This window comes from Scaptodrosophila lebanonensis, unplaced genomic scaffold (assembly GCF_003285725.1).
Source record: "Scaptodrosophila lebanonensis strain 11010-0011.00,11010-0021.00 unplaced genomic scaffold, SlebRS2 tig00000110-arrow-arrow-pilon, whole genome shotgun sequence".
NCBI lineage: Eukaryota > Metazoa > Arthropoda > Insecta > Diptera > Drosophilidae > Scaptodrosophila > Scaptodrosophila lebanonensis.
The window spans coordinates 2290771-2312893 of NW_022060573.1; the positions used below are offsets into that span (position 1 = coordinate 2290771).

Consider the following 22123-nt stretch of genomic DNA (forward strand, 5'->3'; position numbering starts at 1 on the left):
TTATTTTATAGATTATTAAAAACAATGCAGTTGATTGGTGGAAAAATTCAGATTTTTCATACAATGTTTGGAGCCCGTTTTCCCCCTTTGGCTTTCGAATTTTCCTTAGTGCTCACCTGCACTATCAAAGACAACTTTTATCCAAATTTCAGCTTCCTAGCTCTTACCGTTTGGGCTGTGGGTTGATTGCCAATCAGTCAGTCAGTCAGGACAAACTGTTTTATTTATAGACTAGCAGGTATTGCCCGTCTTAACCCGGCTCAATATAATGTTTCCAATTGTATTTATTTTGTGTTTGCATAACCTATCCATATGTTTTCACCTTACCAGTAGGAAGGCATTTAAGGTATTTAAATGAACATTTTTTGTTCTTGACAAAAAATTGTTCAGTAGTCCGTTATATTTTTGTTCTTGCCAAACTATTTCGTTAAACGAACATGACCACTATAACTAATATTTTTTAAGGCTCGTTTTCCCCCCTTTGGAGCTAGAATTTTCCAAAAGCCTTTCTTAGTGTGCTCCTACACTATACTATGAAAGGATACTTGAGTCCAAATTTCATCTTTTACCGTTTGGGCTGTGCGTTGATCACCAATTAGTCAGGACAAACTGTTTTATATATAGAGATAACGCAACGTTTTAAGATAGACTATGTGCAAAAAAGGGGAATAATTATAAGGGTATATCCTAATTTTAAATTCACATTTGAGTCTTTTCGTGCCATATTGAGTCAATACGGTCACGCACAAACTCGGAATATGAAACACGGCACTCGTGTCAATGCCGTGCAGCGATGAGCCACGGTCAAAAAGCACTGACAATTCTCATCTCAATTTGCTAGAGTAAAACTTTCGATAGTTGAAGCCACCGATACTATCAAAATATCGAAGTTTGAATGCAATAAGCAGAATATTTAAATAATAAAATCTAATTATTTATTGAGATCAATAAGAACAAATCATTACATACATACATCTGCCCGCAATGCGAAGCAGAATATGCGTAGCTCCGTTATTCGGTTATGTGTTATACACTCAATGCAATTCGCGAAAAATTCCACAACTTTTTTATCTAAGTGCCCGCAGCTGTTGTTGTTGTTGCTGCTTTCGTTCAACTTTGTGCTGCATACATTCACGCATATAAACACGCATAGGTACGTGATGTAAATGTATGCTGTTTAAACTGAACATAAACATGTATTCTAATTTAATTTAATTAATTATTTTAATTAATTCATTCATTCATTTTTTTTAATAATTTAATTTCTTTTAATTTTTTTTTTTTTTATTTTTCCTTTTTGTGGAGAGTACAGGCTATTTTACTGTCGGGCTTGCTCGACTGTAGCGTTCTATCTTGTTTTACTCCAGTACAGAATAGGATGCCACTTGCCATCATGCTGCTGGAGAAGAGTTGCACCAAACGCATCTTTTGACGCATCAACATGTAACTGTGCTGCCGCATTCTGCATAAATATCTTCAATACTGGTTCATTCGTCAAAGCATTCTTTAATTGTTCTATCGCCTGTACATCTAACCCTTCAATTTTGAATTCGGCTTCTTTTCTCAACAATTGTGTCAACGGTCTGGCTAGTAATGCATAATCTTTAACGAACTTTCGAAAATACCCCATTAGTCCAAGAAAGGCCTGTACTCCCCGTATGTTTTTGGGAAGAGGAAAATTCTTCACAGCTTTTACCTTTTCTTGACCTGGCCAAACACGTCCGTTTTCTACTTCATGACTCAGAAAATTTATTTTCTTCTTTAAGAACTGACACTTGGCCCATTTTATATCAAGCCCATACTTTTCTGCCTGCTTCAGTACAGTTCGCATATTTTCCAAACATTGACCAGCTGAATCTCCGAAAATAACTATGTCGTCAACATACATCTCCATTATGTCTTTGTTAATCAATGTTTGAAATATGTAATTAACGTATCGTACGAATACTGCTGGGGAGTTGCAAAATCCAAAGGGTGCCCTATTAAATTCATACAACCCTTCTTTGGTAACAAACGCTGTATACTTTCGACTTTGCTCCTCTACCTGCACATGAAAAAAGCCATTTCGCAAATCCATAACAGTAAAATATTTCGCATTTTGCATCTTCTCGAGTACTTCTTCGACAACTGGTACTGGAAACCTATCCTTAAGTACGAGGGTATTCAGCTTACGATAGTCCACACATAATCGGTAGGTCCTATCTTTCTTTTTGGCCAACACCACCTTGCTTGCAACGTTTGACGACGACTCTCTGATAATGCCACTGTGGTGAAGCCATTCATCCACCTGTTTTCGTACAAATTCACGTTCTGTTGTAGACAATCGGCTTGGACTTTCGCGAAAAGCGATGCTTGGAACATTCGGTATGATGGTAATTTTTATTGGGCATTCTACTGCATTGTCCACCGGCTTGTAATTGGCGATCATTTGTTTGACTGGTTCGGCATACTGGGATTCAACATTTAAATCGATTTCTTTTGCTGGATTTACCACGTTAAAAACATTCAACTCAGACTGCTCATCACCAGCTTTTGTTTGCGCCTGTACGAACGTGTAACCATTGGAATTTAGTGTGACAGTAAACTTCTGTAAAAAGTCATAGCCAACAATTGTTTCAACTTTTAGACTTGCATCTGGTACAACAAGAAATGTATGATTTGTCACAAAACCATCGACCTCAACTGTTTCTGTGAATTCACCCAACACGACAGTGGCAATATAGCCTAAGCCAAACAGTTTAGTAAAATTCTTTTGCAACTTTTGGTCACCGAAAATGTTTTCATACTTTTGTTTTCGCATAAGTGAAACATCCGCGCCAGTGTCAATCAAACACGATACAACTGCTTTCCCGATTTTTATTTCTTTAACGCGATTTTCCTTTAATACAATGTTAACGCTTTGTTTGTTTGCGACGCACTGCTTCGCTATGTGACCGACACCGTTACACTTAAAACATTTTGTTTCTCGTTTACATTCTGCCCGCTTATGTTCTGTTGAACCGCAATTGTAGGAATGCTGCTGTTGTTGTTGTTTGTCTCCCACTTTATCAACGTTTTCGCGACGTTTGTTATACGAACTGCTCTTTGCCACTAATTCAGTAAGCTCATACCGACTTCGAAGTTCTTTGTACGTGTGCGCACTGTACAACGAAAATTTTAGATCGTCACGCACGTCTAAGCCATCAACTATATAATTTATAACCGACTGATCTTCAACTTGTCCAAGTGATGCTATTTTTCGCATCTGGAACACATAATCATGAACATTTTCCGACACACGCTTTTTCCGCTTTAGCAACATTTTATGTACTTCGGCACTGCTCAGCTGTTTATCAAATTCTTCTATTAAGGCTGCACATAACATTTCATAATTTGATACAGTAATAGGTTTCACAAATAATTTGGCCGTCCCAACCATTTTATTTCTTGCATTCACATACTTTTGTTTTTCACTTAATTCGTATGCCTCGGCGTTTTCGTCGAAATTATTTACCCGCTGCTTAACTGGTATAGCTATGCCATCGAAATCGGGGACTACTTTTGCAAAGCTTTCCACCGACACACTGTTCTTGTTTGGGTTAGAATCGCACTTTTCACTCAGCATTTTAATTAAAATTGACAAATCGTTGTCTTGTATACATGTGTGTGTCTCCTCGGAATACATTCTTTTCTCGGTATTTTCAACTGCGCAATTATCATGTAGTTCGACGCTCGCACCTTTTTCTTTTATTCCTGCCGTTGTGCCTTGTTCGCACTTGTATATATTTATCTCTTTTTCGCACGTATGATTTACACTTTGTTCATCATTTACCACTGCTCTGCTTTCCTCTACCATTTCAAATGTTAGATCAAGATCGTCTACACTTTGTGATGTCTTTCCACACGCGCCACCGGCAACAGATTTTTCTTGCTTGATGCGCCATTTTTATTTTTTCTGCTTGAGCTTATCATTTTTAAGCACTGCAACTTTTAGATGTATTATTTCAACTGACTGCGCATGAACATATGTAACTGCTCTGAAAATTTATGCGGCTGAGCCCTTATGTAAGAACCATTTTTTATGAATGCTTCACTTAAAAACTTTTAACTGTTCTAAATATTTGTCCGGCTGCTCGACACGGTTGAGCCCCCATGTAAGATTTATTAGGTTTATAAATCGTTTAATAAAGTATATCGAGTATTTGACAAACAATAAGAACAGTATTATATAATAACATAAGACTTCAAAATATATTTAGACGCCGACTTTCGCAACTTCTGACCAACTTTAGTGACTGCTGTACAACTTTACTACTGACGACTGAATGCCACGACTGCTGCTTACGACTGTTGAAAACCGACTATCCCACGACTTCTTCTTAATTACGCCTTCGCCTGATCGGGGTGCCAACTGATGATAATGGCACAAGGATGCCACTTTACATACATACATATGTAGATACATATGTACATACATAGATGTGCACATATGTATGTATGGACATTCACACATTAGTGTCTCACATTTTGCTTTGGCTATTTCAATCGTTTGCATGCAACTCATGTAATGTATGTGTGTGTGTGTGTGTGTGTGTGTGTATGTAGACTTAGTTGTCCCCAACTTTTTGATATTTTGTAGGCAGGCAGAAGGCTTTTGTAAAATGCATATTTTGAAAATCCTTGAAGGCAAAGTTGTAGATTTAGTTACGTAGATTACATTACCCAAATTTTAAATCGATCGGACTAAATTTATAACACAAACTTTTCATTTGAAAAGGTGAATAAAATTGAATTGAATAAAATTTTGAGCAACAGTAGACAATTATATATAAATTATGTGTGCTTATGTATGTTGCTTTAGGTAGCATTTGAAATGTGGACGCTATTGACGAAATTCTGAAATAAACGTCCTTTCTCGGACCTAGGAGAATCTGGATGCCAACTTGCGTTCATCCAGACGGACAGACGGACGGACATGTCTAGATCGATTTCTCTCGTCGTGCTGATTCAGAATATATATACTTTATGGGGTCGGAGATGCTTCCTTCTGCATGTTACATACTTTGCACAAACCTAATATACCCTTTTTACCCTACGGGTACAGGGTATAACAACAACAATTGCAAGTCATTGGCTCGCGCTTCTTTTTTCGTTTTGATCATTTACGCCTGTTAATTTCAAAGGCAAAATGTCAAAAGTTTACAGTTACCGTCGCTAGGCAACGACTGCGTAAGCGATAGTAAAGCAGAAACCGAAAGCGGACCTACGCATATTCTTCTTCACGTTGCGGGCAGATGTACATATGTATGTTTGTATATGTATGTTTGTTCTAATTGATCTCAATAAATTATAAGATGTTATTATTTAAATTTTCTGTTAATTGCATTCAAACTTCGATGGAATTATTGATTGTATCGACGGACACGTAGAGCATCCGACACATGCCCATCTCTAGCATCTCAGCTGATCGCATATTTACAGCGACTTACCGTTTGTGTTAGCTAACAACGCTACAAATATACTCTGAACAAATCTAAGAGTCATTTATCGTTAAGCCTATTTTGTGAGTTTATTCATGCGATTTACAAAAGCAGAAACACACCTTTTACATTCACAACAATCATATTTGGAATTGAAGACACAAATTAGTGTTAAATTAAAAAATGTAATACATACTTATATATGTATGTGTGTATATAGGCGGATAACGCCTGCATGAAAAATTTAAATGTATGTACATATCAGCGTTGCCGAACGCTCCAATTTTGGCGGGACGTCCAGATTTATAATTAAAATTAAATGTCCAGCGTCGGACTTTTCGGGGATAACTCGACCGTGCGTTAACATGCTGAGAAAGCACACAGTTAAGTCAGGACTGGCAGTCCGCCCGGTGCGTAACGAAGATATGTACATATGTATGTGTGTACGTATAACCATACATAGTACTTATTGTACTATATTTGCTATTTGGAAAACGAACTCTTTAAAAAACTTTAGAGAGCGTCGAAAGAAGAATATCATATAGTAATTAAACTTATAATTTTAAGCACATTTTACTTAGCCCAGCAAAGACGGGCAAGACCTGCTAGTCATACTATATACATAAATATACATATGTATGCACATATAACCATACATAGTATTGTGCTTTATGTCCTAGCTCTCGAATCGTACCAAAGTAATTTGCTATTTGGGAAATTAACTCTTTAGAAACTTTAGTGTGTCAGAAGAGAAATATCTATATGATATAAGTTATTTACAATACTAAACAAACGTATAATTGTAAGCACAAATACTGAGCCAGCAATGACGGACAAGACCTGCTAGTATGTACAGAAATACATAGAAATTGTGTCTATGCAGTGCAAAACAGAAGTGCAGTGCAAGAAGAACAACAGCTGCAGGCAGTGCTTGGTCGGAGATTATATATATCATTATAACTTGGCATATGGACTCATAATCACTAACTAGAGATAGTTGCCAAATTTGAGTTCGAAATTCTAAGAAGAAGAACACCTGGATCTCAGAGAATATAAGAGCCTGAGAAACCAAATTTTGCACAAAGAGGCCTTATGTGTGTACCAGAGAACTGCAACGGGTACTACATTTTCGGTCATACTCGAGCATTTATCCATACTCGTTATGATTATTTCATTTGGGTATAGTGATAAGCAATGACTGGTTGTGAATGAGCCCTCAACGAACACTCAGATCCAATCAAAACTACAAAAACTCAGAGGTGAGCGGTTGTGACAGAAACTTTTTGCATGAATGCAAGCAATGACTGGTTTTAAACGAACCCTCAACGACCAGTCAGTTCGAATCAAAACTGCAATGACTCAGAATAAGCGGCTGTGAACGAAGCTTTTTGCCTGCATGCAAGCAATGATCGAACTTCGTTTTTACAATCATACCCGTATGACCGAAATGTTCGCTAGAGTTTGGGTAATTCTCGAGTCATGACACCGACAATGATCTCGGCACTTGCACCGATAATTATCTCGACATTGGACATTTTCTATGGTTTTTCGGCTATTAGTTCAATAGCAATGTAAATTGAAGAAACCAACAAAACTATTAGTAAAAAGAAATACCTTCCTTTTTATTAAAATAAAAAATTGTTATGCTAGTTTAATTTATATTAATTATTAATTATATAATTAGAACCCTTTTTTATACTCTGTACATAAAATGTACAAGTGTATATTAGGTTTGCGCGAGCTGAAAATGTAACAGGCAGAAGGAGGCGTGGCAGACCCCACAAAGTATATATATTCTTGATCAGCATGACGAGACGAGTCGATCTAGCCCTGTCTGTCTGTCTGTCCGTATGAACACCTGGATCTCAGAGACTATAAGAGCAAGAGACACAACTTTGCACAAAGATGCGTTATATGTGTGCAAGTTTGTTTTATTTTTCTGATTTTCCCCCCTATGGGGGTTTTCCATTCGTATAATCGCCTATATCTCGGAGACTATAAGACCTACGGACACCAAATTTTAGTCCCAGATGCCTTATGTGAATAAGAAAATGTTTTGGAATTTCCCTGCCACCCCCCTCTCCCATGCAAATTGCGATTTTCTCTAACTCCCGTAATTCTTGGAATTTCGAACGCAAATTTTGCAAAAGCCTTCAGTTAGTTATTATGTGTCCGTATGCCAAGTTTCACTATGATAGACCGATTTAACATAAATATATTTGCTGATGCTGCTCAAGCGCTGCCCGCGACTGTTGTTGATGTTGCTGTTTGGTTGACTACTAACATGTTTACACAGACACGAATATACGAGCATATACATACATACACTCTCATAGACGCAATTGCTTTGTATATGTGCAATTATACACCCTTTACGTGAGTTCAAATACCGAAAGAGGTAAAATCGATCAAAAATTTTTTTTTAATTCTCTTACTTTTTTTAATTTCTATAATTATTCTAAACATATGTACAGAGTATTTCAAGGTCGGCACACCCGACTTAAGCTTTTTTACTTGTTTAAGGAAATAAAATCATGCTTTATATCATAACTAGCAGGTATTGCCCGTCTTAACCCGGCTCAATATAATGTTTCCAATTGTATTTATTTTGTGTATGTTTTCACCTTATAAGTTACCAGTAGGAAGGCATTTAAGGTATTTAAATGAACATTTTCTGTTCTTGACAAAAAATTGTTCAGTAGTCCGTTACATTTTTGTTCTTGCCAAACTATTTCATTAAACGAACATGACCACTATAACTAATATTTTTTAAGGCTCGTTTTCCCCCCTTTGGAGTTAGAACTTTCCAAAAGCCTTTCTTAGTGTGCTCCTACACTATGATGGATACTATGAATGGATACTTGAGTCCAAATTTAATCTTTTACCGTTTGGGCTGTGCGTTGATCACCAATTAGTCAGGACAAACTGTTTTATATATAGAGATAACGCAACGTTTTAAGATAGACTATGTGCAAAAAAGGGGAATAATTATAAGGGTATATCCTAATTTTAAATTCACATTTGAGTCAATACGGTCACGCACAAACTCGGAATATGAAACACGGCACTCGTGTCAATGCCGTGCAGTGATGAGCCACGGTCAAAAAGCACTGACAATTCTCATCTCAATTTGCTAGAGTAAAACTTTCGATAGTTGAAGCCACCGATACCATCAAAATATCGAAGTTTGAATGCAATAAGCAGAATATTTAAATAATAAAATCTAATTATTTATTGAGATCGATAAGAACAAATCATTACATACATACATCTGCCCGCAATGCGAAGCAGAATATGCGTAGCTCCGTTATTCGGTTTCTGCTTTACTATCGCTTACGCAGTCGTTGCTTAGCGACGGTAACTGTAAACTTTTGGCGTTTTGCCTTTGCAATTAACATTAAATGGTCAAAACGAAAGAAGAAGAGCGAGCCAACAACTTGAAGTTGTTGTTGTTGTTTTGTATGTACATGCTACATACATATACAGGCATAGATACATATGCTTGTACATATGTATGTATGCATGGGCACACATAGACACGAACTGTTCCCAACTATTTGATATTTGATATATGATATATATATATGTATATAGGAATGTATGAACGTACATACATACTTATTGATGTACATACATACATATGTACATGCTATACATACAGACGTATGTACGTTTGTAATACATATGTATGGTGCTGGTGTAATTCATAATGCGAAATTCTTTCTAACCAACCTGCGTACGCCCTTGTAGTCCGTTGTCCTAAAAACCCCTTATGCCAAATGTACTAAACAAAGAAAAAATAACATAAAAATGTTTATGTTATAATGTTAATAATTTTTAATTAATTAACATTTCTTGCCCTGTCAGTGCAAGACGAATGTACTTTTGTACATACATATGTATGTATGTATGTACATACATGTGTACAAATGAACATTCACACATTAGTGTCTCACATTTTGTTTTGGCTACTTCAACCGTTTACACGCAACTACACGAACAGCTGCTTGTATGTATGTATGTGTGTGTGTGTGTATGTATACTTAGTTGTCCCCAACTGTTTGATATTTTGTATTGTTTGTTCTACCTGCATTTGTAAAATGCATATTTTAAAAATCGTTAAATGCAAAGTTGTAATTTTAGTTACGTAGATTATATTACCCAAATTTGAAATCGATCTGACAAAATTTATAACACAAACTTTTCATTTGAAAAAATGAATAAATATTAAAACCCCAATAATTCAAGCTCCAACACAAAAACCGAGTATGCAGTTTTGTTTGTATTCTTTTATAGATTATAAAACCCAAATTTAAAGTTGATCGATTCAAAAATGCAGAATTTTCAAACAAACTTTGGAGCTACTTTTCCCCCCTTTGGAGCTCGAATTTTCCAAAATTCTTCTTAGTGCGCATCTACACCATGATAGAATACTTGAGTCCAAATTTCAGTTTCCTAGCTTTTACCGTTTGGGCTGTGGGGTGTTGATTGTGTTTCAATTTTTCCACGGAAAACCCCCCCTTTTTCATGCCCCAGGAAAAATGGTGAAAAACCAAGTATACAGTTTTTCTTGCATTCTTTTTGAGAGTATACAAACTAAGTTTGAAGTTAATTGTATTAAAATTGTAGATTTTTCATACAAACGTTGGAGCCCGTTTCCCCCCTTTGGCGTTCGAATTTTCCAAAACCGCTTCTTAGTGCTCACCTACACCACTGAAGACAACATGTGTCCAATTTTCAGCCTCCTAGCTCTTACCGTTTGGGCTGTGCGTTGATTGCACATAGCTTTTTGTTTACCGAATTTTCCACCGGAAAATCATTATTATTCAGGCCGCAGGAAAAATATTGAAAATCCAAGTATACAGTTTTTCTTGTATTCTTTTTGAGAATATACAAACTAATTTTGAAGTTAATCGGATAAAAATTGTAGATTTTTCATACAAACGTTGGAGCTCGTTTTCCCCCCTTTGGAGCTCGAATTTTCCGAAACTCCTTCTTAGTGCTCACTTTCACTATAAGAGGGATCTTGTGTCCAAATTTCAGCTTCCTAGCTCTTACCGTTTGGGCTGTGCGTTGATTGCCAATCAGTCAGTCAGGACAAACTGTTTTATATATATAGAGACTAGCAGGTATTGCCCGTCTTAACCCGGCTCAATATAATGTTTCCAATTGTATTTATTTTGTGTGTGCATAACCTACCCATATGTTTTCACCTTATAAGTTACCAGTAGGAAGGCATTTAAGGTATTTAAATGAACATTTTCTGTTCTTGACAAAAAATTGTTCAGTAGTCCGTTACATTTTTGTTCTTGCCAAACTATTTCCTTCAACGAACATGACCACTATAACTAATATTTTTTAAAGCTCGTTTTCCCCCCTTTGGAGCTAGAATTTTCCAAAAGCCTTTCTTAGTGTGCTCCCACACTATGATGGATACTATGAAAAGATACTTGAGTCGAAATTTCATCTTTTACCGTTTGGGCTGTGTGTTGATCACCAATTAGTCAGGACAAACTGTTTTATATATAGAGATAACGCAACGTTTTAAGATAGACGATTTGCAAAAAAGGGGGAATAATTATAAGGGTATATCCTAATTTTAAATTCACATTTGAGCCTTTTCGTGTCATATTGAGTCAATACGATCACGCACAAACTCGGAATATGAAACACGGCACTCGTGTCAATGCCGTGCAGCGATGAGCCACGATCAAAAAGCACTGACAATTCTCATCTCAATTTGCTAGAGTAAAACTTTCGATAGTTGAAGCCACCGATACCATCAAAATATCGAAGTTTGAATGCAATAAGCAGAATATTTAAATAATAAAATCTAATTATTTATTGAGATCAATAAGAACAAATCATACATACATACATCTGCCCGCAATGCGAAGCAGAATATGCGTAGCTCCGTTATTCGGTTTCTGCTTTACTATCGCTTACGCAGTCGTTGCTTAGCGACGGTAACTGTAAACTTTTGGCGTTTTGCCTTTGCAATTAACATTAAATGGTCAAAACGAAAGAAGAAGAGCGAGCCAACAACTTAAAGTTGTTGTTGTTGTTTTGTATGTACATGCATGTGTGTGTACGGTAACTGTAAACTTTTGGCATTTTTCGTATGCAATTAACAGCCGTAAATTATCAAAACGAAAGAATTTTTCGAGCCAATAACTTGTTGTTGTTGTTTTAAAAATTTTGATTTGAAAACATAGAACACTATTTATTACAATTAAACAACAGTGTTCGATGGCCCACTGCATACATACAAACCTATATATGTATATAAGAATGTATGTACGTACATACATACTTATTGATGTACATATGTACATACTATACATACAGACGTATGTATATATGTATGTACGTATGTAATACATATGGTTCTGGTGTAATTCATAATGCGAAATTCTTTCTAAGGGGAGCAATGTCCCCCCTGCCCAACCTGCGTACGCCCTTGTAGTCCGTTGTCCTAAAATCCCTTATGCCAAATGTACTAAACAAAGAAAAAATACCATAAAAATGTTTATGTTATAATGTTAATAATTTTTAATTAATTAACATTTCTTGCCCTGTCAGTGCAAGACGAATGTACTTTTATACATATGTATGTATGTATGTACAAATGAACATTCACACATTAGTGTCTCACATTTTGCTTTGGCTACTTCAACCGTTTGCACGCAACTACACGAACAGCTGCTTGTATGTATGTATGTATGTGTGTGTGTATGTATACTTAGTTGTCCCCAACTGTTTGATATTTTGTATTGTTTGTTCTGCCTGCATTTGTAAAATGCATATTTTAAAAATCGTTAAATGCAAAGTTGTAATTTTAGTTACGTAGATTATATTACCCAAATTTGAAATCGATCGGACAAAATTTATAACACAAACTTTTCATTTGAAAAAATGAATAAATATTAAAACCCCAATAATTCAAGCTCCAACACAAATTTCAAAAAACCGAGTATGCAGTTTTGTTTGTATTCTTTTATAGATTATAAAAACCAAATTTAAAGTTGATCGATTCAGAAATGCAGAATTTTCAAACAAACTTTGGAGCTACTTCTCCCCCCTTTGGAGCTCGAATTTTCCAAAATCCCTTCTTAGTGCGCATCTACACCATGATAGGATACTTGAGCCCAAATTTCAGTTTCCTAGCTTTTACCGTTTGGGCTGTGGGGTGTTGATTGTGTTTCAATTTTTCCACGGAAAACCCCCCCTTTTTCATGCCCCAGGAAAAATGGTGAAAAACCAAGTATACAGTTTTTCTTGTATTCTTTTTGAGAGTATACAAACTAAGTTTGAAGTTAATTGGATGAAAATTGTAGATTTTTCATACAAACGTTGGAGCCCGTTTTCCCCCCTTTGGCGTTCGAATTTTCCAAAACCGCTTCTTAGTGCTCACCTACACCACTGAAGACAACATGTGTCCAATTTTCAGCCTCCTAGCTCTAACCGTTTGGGCTGTGCGTTGATTGCACATAGCTTTTCGTTTACCGAATTTTCCACCGGAAAATCATTATTATTCAGGCCGCAGGAAAAATATTGAAAATCCAAGTATACAGTTTTTTTTGTATTCTTTGTGAGAGCTCTAACCGTTTGGGCTGTGCGTTGATTGCCAATCAGTCAGTCAGTCAGTCAGTCAGTCAGTCAGTCAGTCAGTCAGTCAGTCAGGACAAACTGTTTTATATATATAGAGATATAAAAATAAATAAATACAATTTGCGTTCCAAAGTAAACAGGACTTTTAAAAAAAAAAAAAAAACAGAACAAATGGTTTTTCAGCAAAATCAATTTATTTTATTCAGCTTTAATACAGCTTTTTGCACGATCCAAAAGCTGTCGAACGAATGTTTTAGCTCGATGGCCGCCAGTATGCCGGTGCAAGCCGTTTGAATAGCCTCTACGTCTGCATAACGCTTTCCTTTCACGGGCAAATGCATTTTTCCGAAAAGGTAGAAGGTAGGTGGATACGGCGAGTGGTTAATGGTTAAAATGTGATTTTTGGTCAAATAATCGGTCACAAGCGTCGATCGTCTGAGCAATTTTTGGTCGTCAGTCAATTTGTGCGGAACAAACCGTGCACATAGCTTTCGTAAGCCCAAATGTTCGTTCAAAATGCGATAAATTGATGTTTTGGAGATGTTCAATTCCATTTCCATCAATTTCAATGATGATTTCGGCTGATTTGTGATGAATTCACGCACGGATTCGATGGAATTTTCGGTGATCACGAATTTTGATTGGCCCACATGTTGATCGTCATTTATGTCCTCACGACCACTTTGAAAACGTTGAAACCACTCGTGCACTCTACTACGGGATAGGCAATAATCGCCATAAACTTGTTCCATCAATTGAAACGTTTCGGTAAAAGTTTTTCCAATTTTAAAACAAAATGTAATGTTGGCTCTTTCTTCAAAGCTCATTTTCGCACCGATAACACGAACATACTGACAATTAAAACGCAATAACTTCACTTCCAATCGATGAAATGTTATGAAATTCTCACTGGATCAATCGGACAATCGATAAAGATAGCAGATTCTAACGCACCAGTCGACATATAGATAGCGCCACCAGGGGGCACTAGATTCAAAAAGTCATGTTTACTTTGGAACGCTCCTTGTATGTTTTGTTCCAATTCTGTGCCTCTTTATTTAAAAAACGTACATACATATACACATGTTTGCGCATATATGTAATTGCAAAATGCAAATACATAAATATGTGCATACATGCATTTTTTATACGGTCATACTTGGGTAAAACCCGCGCAATACTCGAGACATTCTCGGGTAAAACCTGCGTAATACTCGAGTAATACCCAAGTACAACTCGCGCAATACCCAAACAAGACTTGAGCAATAACAGTACTTTACACGTTTTACCAAATGCTCATTCTCGAAACTCTGGTTTGTTTCGATCAGGACCCAGTCATCTTAAACGAAATGACCGAGCCTGAACTGTTTGAAAGCAAACCAATCAAGTCCGATGCTTGTGTAAAATAGAACGATTGCTCATTCAGGTTCGATCATAAAAAACAATGCTGAGAGTACTTAGCTCGTTCGAACGCATTTGAAACCAATCAATGATCTGATTTGACGAAATTTCGGCAAGGGTGATCGAACATACCCGTTTCAGTTCTCTGGTGTGCAAGTTTGTTATAGCCTGTACCCAAAGGGTGAAAGGCTATACTAGTTTTGTGCAAATGTATGTAACACACAGAAGAAGGCGTGGCAGACCCCACAAAGTATATATATTCCTGATCAGGGTGACAAGCCGAGTCGATTTAGCCATGTCCTTATATTCGTCCGTCCGTCTGTATGAGCGCAAGGATCTCAGAAGGTACAAGAGCTAGAATTACCAAACTTGGTATCCAGGTTCCCCTAAGCCCTAGGCAGGTCAAGTTTATTTTTTATTCTGATATACCCCCCCACTCCCCCGCAATTCGTGTTTTTTGTATAACTTCCGTAATTCTTGGAATTTTGAAATCAGTTTTGGTAACGTCCAGTTAGTGCTTATGTGTCCGTATGCCGAATTTCATCATGATAGGTCAATTCTGAATAAAGTTATAGCCATAAATAAAATCGCTGCTCATGCTCTGCTTGCAGCGCTGCCCGCATCTGTTGTTGTTGTTGCTGCTTTGGTTCAACTTTGTGCTGCATACATACACGCATATAAATACACATAGACACGTGATGTAAATGTAAAACTGTACATAAACATGTCTTCTATGTATGTATTGAATAAATTTTCTTAATTAATTTAATAAATTAATTTAACTTTTTTTAAATAATTACATTTTTTTAAATATTTTTTTTTTAATTTTTCTTTTTTGTGGAGAGTACAGGCTGTTTTGCTGTCGGGCTTGCTCGACTGTAGCGTTCTATCCTGTTTTCTTTTGTTTGATTTTGATTTCCCATCCCACTTCCCTCCTATGGGGTGATTTCCCTATTTTCCATTCATATAATCGCCTATATCTCAGAGACTATAAAAGCTGGGAACAAAAAGTTGTTGTGTATTTTGGAATTTTCCTCCCTCTCTTCCGCAATCAAGACAGACACACACATATACACGCATAATTATTCCACACATATGTACAGAGTATTTCCTTCGACTTTAGCTTCTCTACTTGTTTTATTTGATCGTTTGCTTTATTGCTTTATTTTATTTAAAAAAATATCTATGCACATATTCTTTTTTCCATGAGGTATATCTTTTTAATATAGAAAAAATATTTGCTGAACTAGTTTGCAATTTTCTAATATGGTGATGTCTTTAGATCCACTTCCCTATTTCTTTAAATCTGCTTCTAAAAATAAAATAATAATTTAAAAATAATTAATTAATTAAATTAAATATAAACAATGGAATGCTAAAGTCGGGCGGGCTAAACTCTTAAATACATACCCTGTACCCACCCCACAAACAAAATAAATTACAAATTTAATTAAATACAAAAATTGCAACACGTGCACACATACATAAGTGCTCATGTACAATGCGAATTCTAAGAATTACGGGAGTTATGGAAAAACACGAATTACGAATAGTGGGGGTGTATCAGAAAAAATAAACAGGAGAACCTGAATACCAAGTTTGGTTATTCTAGCTCTTGTACTTGCTGAGATCCTTGCGTTCATACATACAGACATACATACATAGCTATATCTACTTGTCTTCTCATACTGATCAATAATATACGTATATACTTTGTGGGGTCTGCCTCTTTAGCCTTTTACCCTTTGGGTGCAGGGAGTAAAAATTAATTGTATTGATCATTTCTATCTGTGATCAATATTTGATTAGCTTTCTGCTTTCAGTGTCGACTCACTAATAACAAATTATGTTTTTTAATGTCGCACGGGACATCGAAATATGCGACAATTTTTCATCTAATATGTATACTCTTGTACATTTCATGCACAGGGTATACAAAAGAAAACCAAAGAAAACAGACTCATACATAAGTATATACTCATAGACATCTCACAAATTAATTACATTACCTCCTACGCCATCATAACAGAAACTGATTGCATAAGATCGGAGGTGCTTTCATACTACTCTTTTGTCTTATCATAAAAAATAATTGCTATAACAGAAGCGGTAACATTGCTTAAATCAAAAAATGGGAATTCTGCAAATTGTACAGATTCCCTTTCATTTATAGACCCCATATACAAAACAAACAACTCAGGTTACTTCGCTTCTTTTATAGTTATAGGACTCACAATCCTGTTCTTATACTTATACACCTCTTTAAAGTTAACATTTGTACCCCACACAAGTACAACCATTTATAATAATTATTTATTTATTGGTATATCATTTTTTTCAGAACAAAATTACAATATGAATCGTTGGAGGGCTCCATGATCCTTGACGATGCTAACGATGACACACTAAGCGACAAAATCGGTTGTCCTTTATATACTGCTCCAGAATTACTATGTCCACAGCCAACTTACCATGGTAAGCCGGCAGATATGTGGTCGCTTGGCGTTATACTGTACACCATGTTAGTGGGTCAGTACCCCTTTTACGAGAAAGGCAACTGTAATTTAATAACGGTCATACGACATGGTAATGTTCACATACCACTTTCGCTTTCTAAATCGGTACGGTGGCTGATATTATCGCTATTGAAAAAAAACTATACAGAGCGCATGACAGCTATGCATATATTCTTAGCGCCCTGGCTGAAGGACCAGCGTCCTTTTCACGTGTACCTGCCCATAACCATTGAGATTACAGAAGATTTGGATGATAATGACAACAATCACGATGGATTGGCAATGGATGTGGCGATTAATCATAAGGATATTGGTGTAGAGCCAGAACCCTTAGACTACACGCGCAGGACGTTGCAAATTATCCATGCCAGTTCTTTACCTGCAGATGTAGATTTGGGTTGAAGAAGTGCCGACCCTGTTTTTCTTCAATATTGTGTTTAAATATTATTGTAGCTTTTTATGCTCAAATAGCCGGGTGTGCTGCAAGAAGAGCAACTAATTGGTTTCATTTTTTGCATCCGTAAAATGAAAGTAATGCTCTCTGCGAAGCATATATGTTTCTTTTCCGTAGTAAGAGCAACATGGGTGGTTTGAATTCGTGATATTATTCAGAGTTCCTGATAATTGTTATAAGATTTGTTTATTTTATCACAAGTAAACATTATTCAAATCACGATTAGGGACAAGAATTTGTTTTTAATGTAAATAGTGTAAATGAATAAAAATTGATCTCTCCAAAGAATATGTATTTTAATTAGCTATGGATAATTTTGCGAATGCTATTTGCTTAACTATTTGTTAATTAAAAACAAGTAAAAAAGCTAAAGTCGGGTGTCCCGACTTTGAAATACTCTGTACATATGTTTACAATAATTATAGAAAATAAAAAAAAATTAAGAAAATTAAAAAAAAAAAATTTTGATCTTATATTTTTGTAAGTTTAAAAGTGCAAGTAAAAAAATTTAGGTTTGCAGTTTTATTGCTTATAGTAATGGAAAACAAAAAATAAGAAAAAAGTTAAAGAAATCGTATTTCAATACATATAAATCTTAATGTAAACTTTTTCTTCATTATAAATAATTATATGTGACTTTTCATGATATGCTCAACTTATTGGGTTTAATCAACTTAAATGAATTAAATTCGATATACTGGTAATGAAGTGAAATTAATAACTAATAGGCTTTCCACTATTCATTATTACCGAACTTAAGCGAAATGGCATGGAGTTAATCAATGATTTTTAGTGGGATAGGTCAATTTATTGCCAATTTAAGCACTTTTGCTGTCTCAAACTGCCGGCAATTTTTGAACACTTCAGCGGATAGAATACCCCAGAGATCCTCAATTGGATTAAGGCCCGGCCTCATTGCTGGCCACTTAAAACTGGAATGTTTTTCTCGTTAAAATATTTCAACAGCATACATTTACATCAGAATCGTGTCTGTGCGTGTTTATATGCGTGTATGTATGCAAAGTTGAACCAAAGCAGCGACAACAACAAAAGCTGCGGGCAGAGTTGCAGGCGGAGCATGGGCAGCGATTATATTTATGGGTATAACTTTCTTCAGAATTGACCTATCATGATGAAACTTGGCATGGTAAAAAAGAATATATAGCCAAAACTAGTATAGCCTTTCACCCTTTAGGTACAGGGCACTATGGTCCCACAGCGGCATAAAATCGAAAATTTTCATGAAAGTGGTTCTATTTGTTTAAAAATAAAAGCATAAGTATGGAAAGCAAAGATCAAGGTATGTAGCATCAATTTCTAAGCCATATCGTGACGTCAATGTATGTGTGTTCGTGTTATCCAGTATTTTGTGTGTGTCTATTTAGCAGGGATGTATAACAAAAGTAATTGTTTTGCGGAGTATTACTTTCGCAGGGCGTGTCAGAGCGTGGAGCTAACAATGTCAATGTCTTAACAAAAGTACACAGATTCATAATTAGTAAGTCTCCTTTGTCCGTTTTTGCCCGTTTTCGAAAAAATCGCTTTAATTACAGGTAATATGTGTTTGGGCACGTAGAAATTATTGACATTTATATATATTGCAGAAAATTAAACTAAAAGTCGTAGATGAACATAATACTATGTTGATATCGGAAAAAGTAAAAGCCGTCGCCAGTTATATTAACAAGTAAAAAAAGCTAAAGTCGGGTGTCCCGACTTTGAAATACTCTGTACATATGTTTACAATAATTATAGAAAATGAAAAAAATTAAGAAAAAAAAAAAAAAATTTGATCGATTTTACCCCTCTCGGTATTCGAACTCACGTAAAGGGTTTATAATTGCACATTTACATAGCAATTACGCCTGTGTGAGTGTATGTATGCCTATGCGCATCTATTCGTATCTGTGTAAGCATTTTCGCAGTCCACCAAACTGCAACATCAACAACAGCCGCGGGCAGCGCTGCAGCAGCAAATATATTTATGGCTATAACTTCTTGTTAAATCGGTCTATCATAGTGAAACTTGGCACACGGACACAAAATAACTAACTGGGAGTATTTGCAAAATTAGTTCGAAATTCCAAGAATTACGGGAGTTACGATTTGTATGGGAGAGGGGGGAGGGAGGGAAATTCCAAAATATACATTTTCTGCGTATTCACACAAGGAATCTTGGACTAAAATTTGGTGTGCCTAGGTCTTATAGTCTCCGAGATATAGGCGATTATACGAATGGAAAATCGGGAAAACCCCCATAGGGGGGAAGTGGGGGGGAAAATCAAAAAAATAAAACAAACTCGTATAGAATACACACATAACGCATCTTTGTGCAAAATTTGGTGTCTCTATCTCTTATAGTCTCTGAGATCCAGGTGTTCATACGGACGGACAGACGGACAGACAGGGCTAGATCGACTCGTCTCGTCATGCTGATCAAGAATATATATACTTTGTGGGGTCTGCCAAGCCTCCTTCTGCCTGTTACATTTTTCAGCTCCCGCAAACCTAATATACTTCTGTACATTTCATGTACAGAGTATAAAAACCACAAGCCGAGTTGTAATGAAACTCAATAAAAATTAAAAAAAAAAACACACACACGAATTGTTTTGCTTTTAACATGGTTGTAGAAGTTAATGGTCATTTTGAGTATTGATTAAAAACGCTACAGTCAAGAAATCCCGACAGTGAAATACCCTGTATCCAAACAATCTTCCGGCACGTCCCTAGCGGAAGCAAAAGGAAGTAGAAGAGCGAACTTGATGTTGCAGTTTGTAGGCATAGTACTGGACTGAAATTGTTACGCTATGTGTGTTCTAGCGATGTACAACAGCAGCAACTTGCCATTCATAAAATTTTTATACCCTGTACCTGAAGGGTAAAAAGGGTAAAGTTTTCTTTATTTATCGAATCTTCTCTCTCGGAGACTTACGATAAGTAGTCAAATCTTATTGTAATATAGTTATTTAATAAATTACAATTAAATATTTAAATTGCGGTCCTAACTGTTATTGCTTTCAGGATATTTTCACTCCATATGTACGTGGGTGCCCCAGTGATGGTTCTCTGAATTTTCGATTGAGCTCTCTAGATTAACTCTACGTTACTAATGGATGCGTTTCCCCATAGCTCAGATCCATATGTCCAAATTGGTTTGAGAACTGCATTGTATAAGAATACTTTGTACTCCAGTTTTAGTGGTGAACGGACGTTTATAAGCCAATGTAGATTAATATAGCTTTTAGTTTCAGTTGATCTCTCTTCGCTTCAATGTGTTTGCGCCAAGTAAGCCGTCTATTCAAATGGACACCAAGGTATGTTACTTTGGTTTTTATACTCTGTACATGAAATGTACAGAAGTATATTAGTTTTGCGGGCAGAAGGAGGCGTGGCAGACCCCACAAAGTATATATATTCTTGATCAGCATGACGAGACGAGTCGATCTAGCCCTGTCTGTCTGTCCGTCCGTATGAACACCTGGATCTCAGAGACTATAAGAGATGGAGACACCAAATTTTGCACAAAGATGCGTTATGTGTGTATTCTATACGAGTTTGTTTTATTTTTTTGATTTTCCCCCCTATGGGGTTTTCCCGATTTTCCATTCGTATAATCGCCTATATCTCGGAGACTATAAGACCTAGGAACACCAATTTTAGTCCCAGATGCCTTATGTGAATACGCAGAAAATGTATATTTTGGAATTTCCCTCCCTCCCCCCTCTACCCAGAAAATCGTAACTTCTTGGAATTTCGAACTAAAATTTTGGAAATACCCCCAGTTGGTTATTATGTGTCCGTATGCCAAGTTTCACTATGATAGACCGATTTAACGAGAAGTTATAGCCATAAATATATTTGATGCTGCAGCGCTGCTCAAGCGCTGCCCGCGGCTGTTGTTGATGTTGCTGTTTGGTTGACTGCGAAAATGCTTACACAGACACGAATAGATGCGCATAGGCATACATACACTCACACAGACGCAATTGCTATGTAAATGTGCAATTATAAACCCCATACGTGAGTTCGAATACCGAGAGAGGTAAAACCGATCAAAATTTTTTTTTATTTTCTTAATTTTTTTTTATTTTCTATAATTATTGTAAACATATGTACAGAGTATTTCAAAGTCGGGACACCCGACTTTAGCTTTTTTACTTGTTTGTATTGATGTTGTGTAGCGACAACATGCTCGTTTACATGCATGCGCCAGTCTGCCATTCTTCTGTGGCCACGAGGTGAGATGATAAGAGTTCTGTAGCTCTTGTTGGGCACTTGGAGCGACTTAGGATGTATCATCAGTAAATGTCGAAATTGTTGTATGACTGTCGGTATATCTGCTGTGTTTATGATATACAGTGTCGGTCCAAGCACGCTTCCTTGGGGTACACCAGATTCAATTGGATGGTATGTAATGTTGTATATTCTGCCGCGGGTATACTCGCTGGCCATAGTCGATGTTTTAATGTTTATTAGGCCCCCAAAGTGCTAAGGCGACCCAATAAGAAAGAGGCGGCGGTATGCCGTGAATATAGTTCAAACAATGTGCTTTTATTTTTAAACTCAAAAGTCGTTGCGCTTCAATTATTATTATTCGGTTGATTTGTTCAATGGTTCCATGTTTTTCAGGAAAACCAAATTGGTATGTAGGTTCTGTTTGATGCGATTCAGTAGCAGTT

General features: G+C 36.4%; 1 protein-coding gene across 2 annotated transcripts in view; it reads left to right on the forward strand.

The window, feature by feature from the left end:
- Positions 1–17714, forward strand: part of LOC115628170 (tribbles) — a 71373-nt gene extending 53659 nt beyond the window's left edge. The window contains exon 2 of one of the 2 annotated variants that reach the window (XM_030524152.1): positions 16813–17714. In XM_030524152.1, the coding sequence (XP_030380012.1) occupies positions 16813–17389 (577 nt within the window). In that variant the 3' untranslated portion in view covers positions 17390–17714. The remainder of the gene's footprint in view (positions 1–16812) is intronic. The other variant, XM_030524151.1, reaches the window with a different exon arrangement.
- The last annotated feature ends 4409 nt before the right edge of the window (positions 17715–22123 follow it).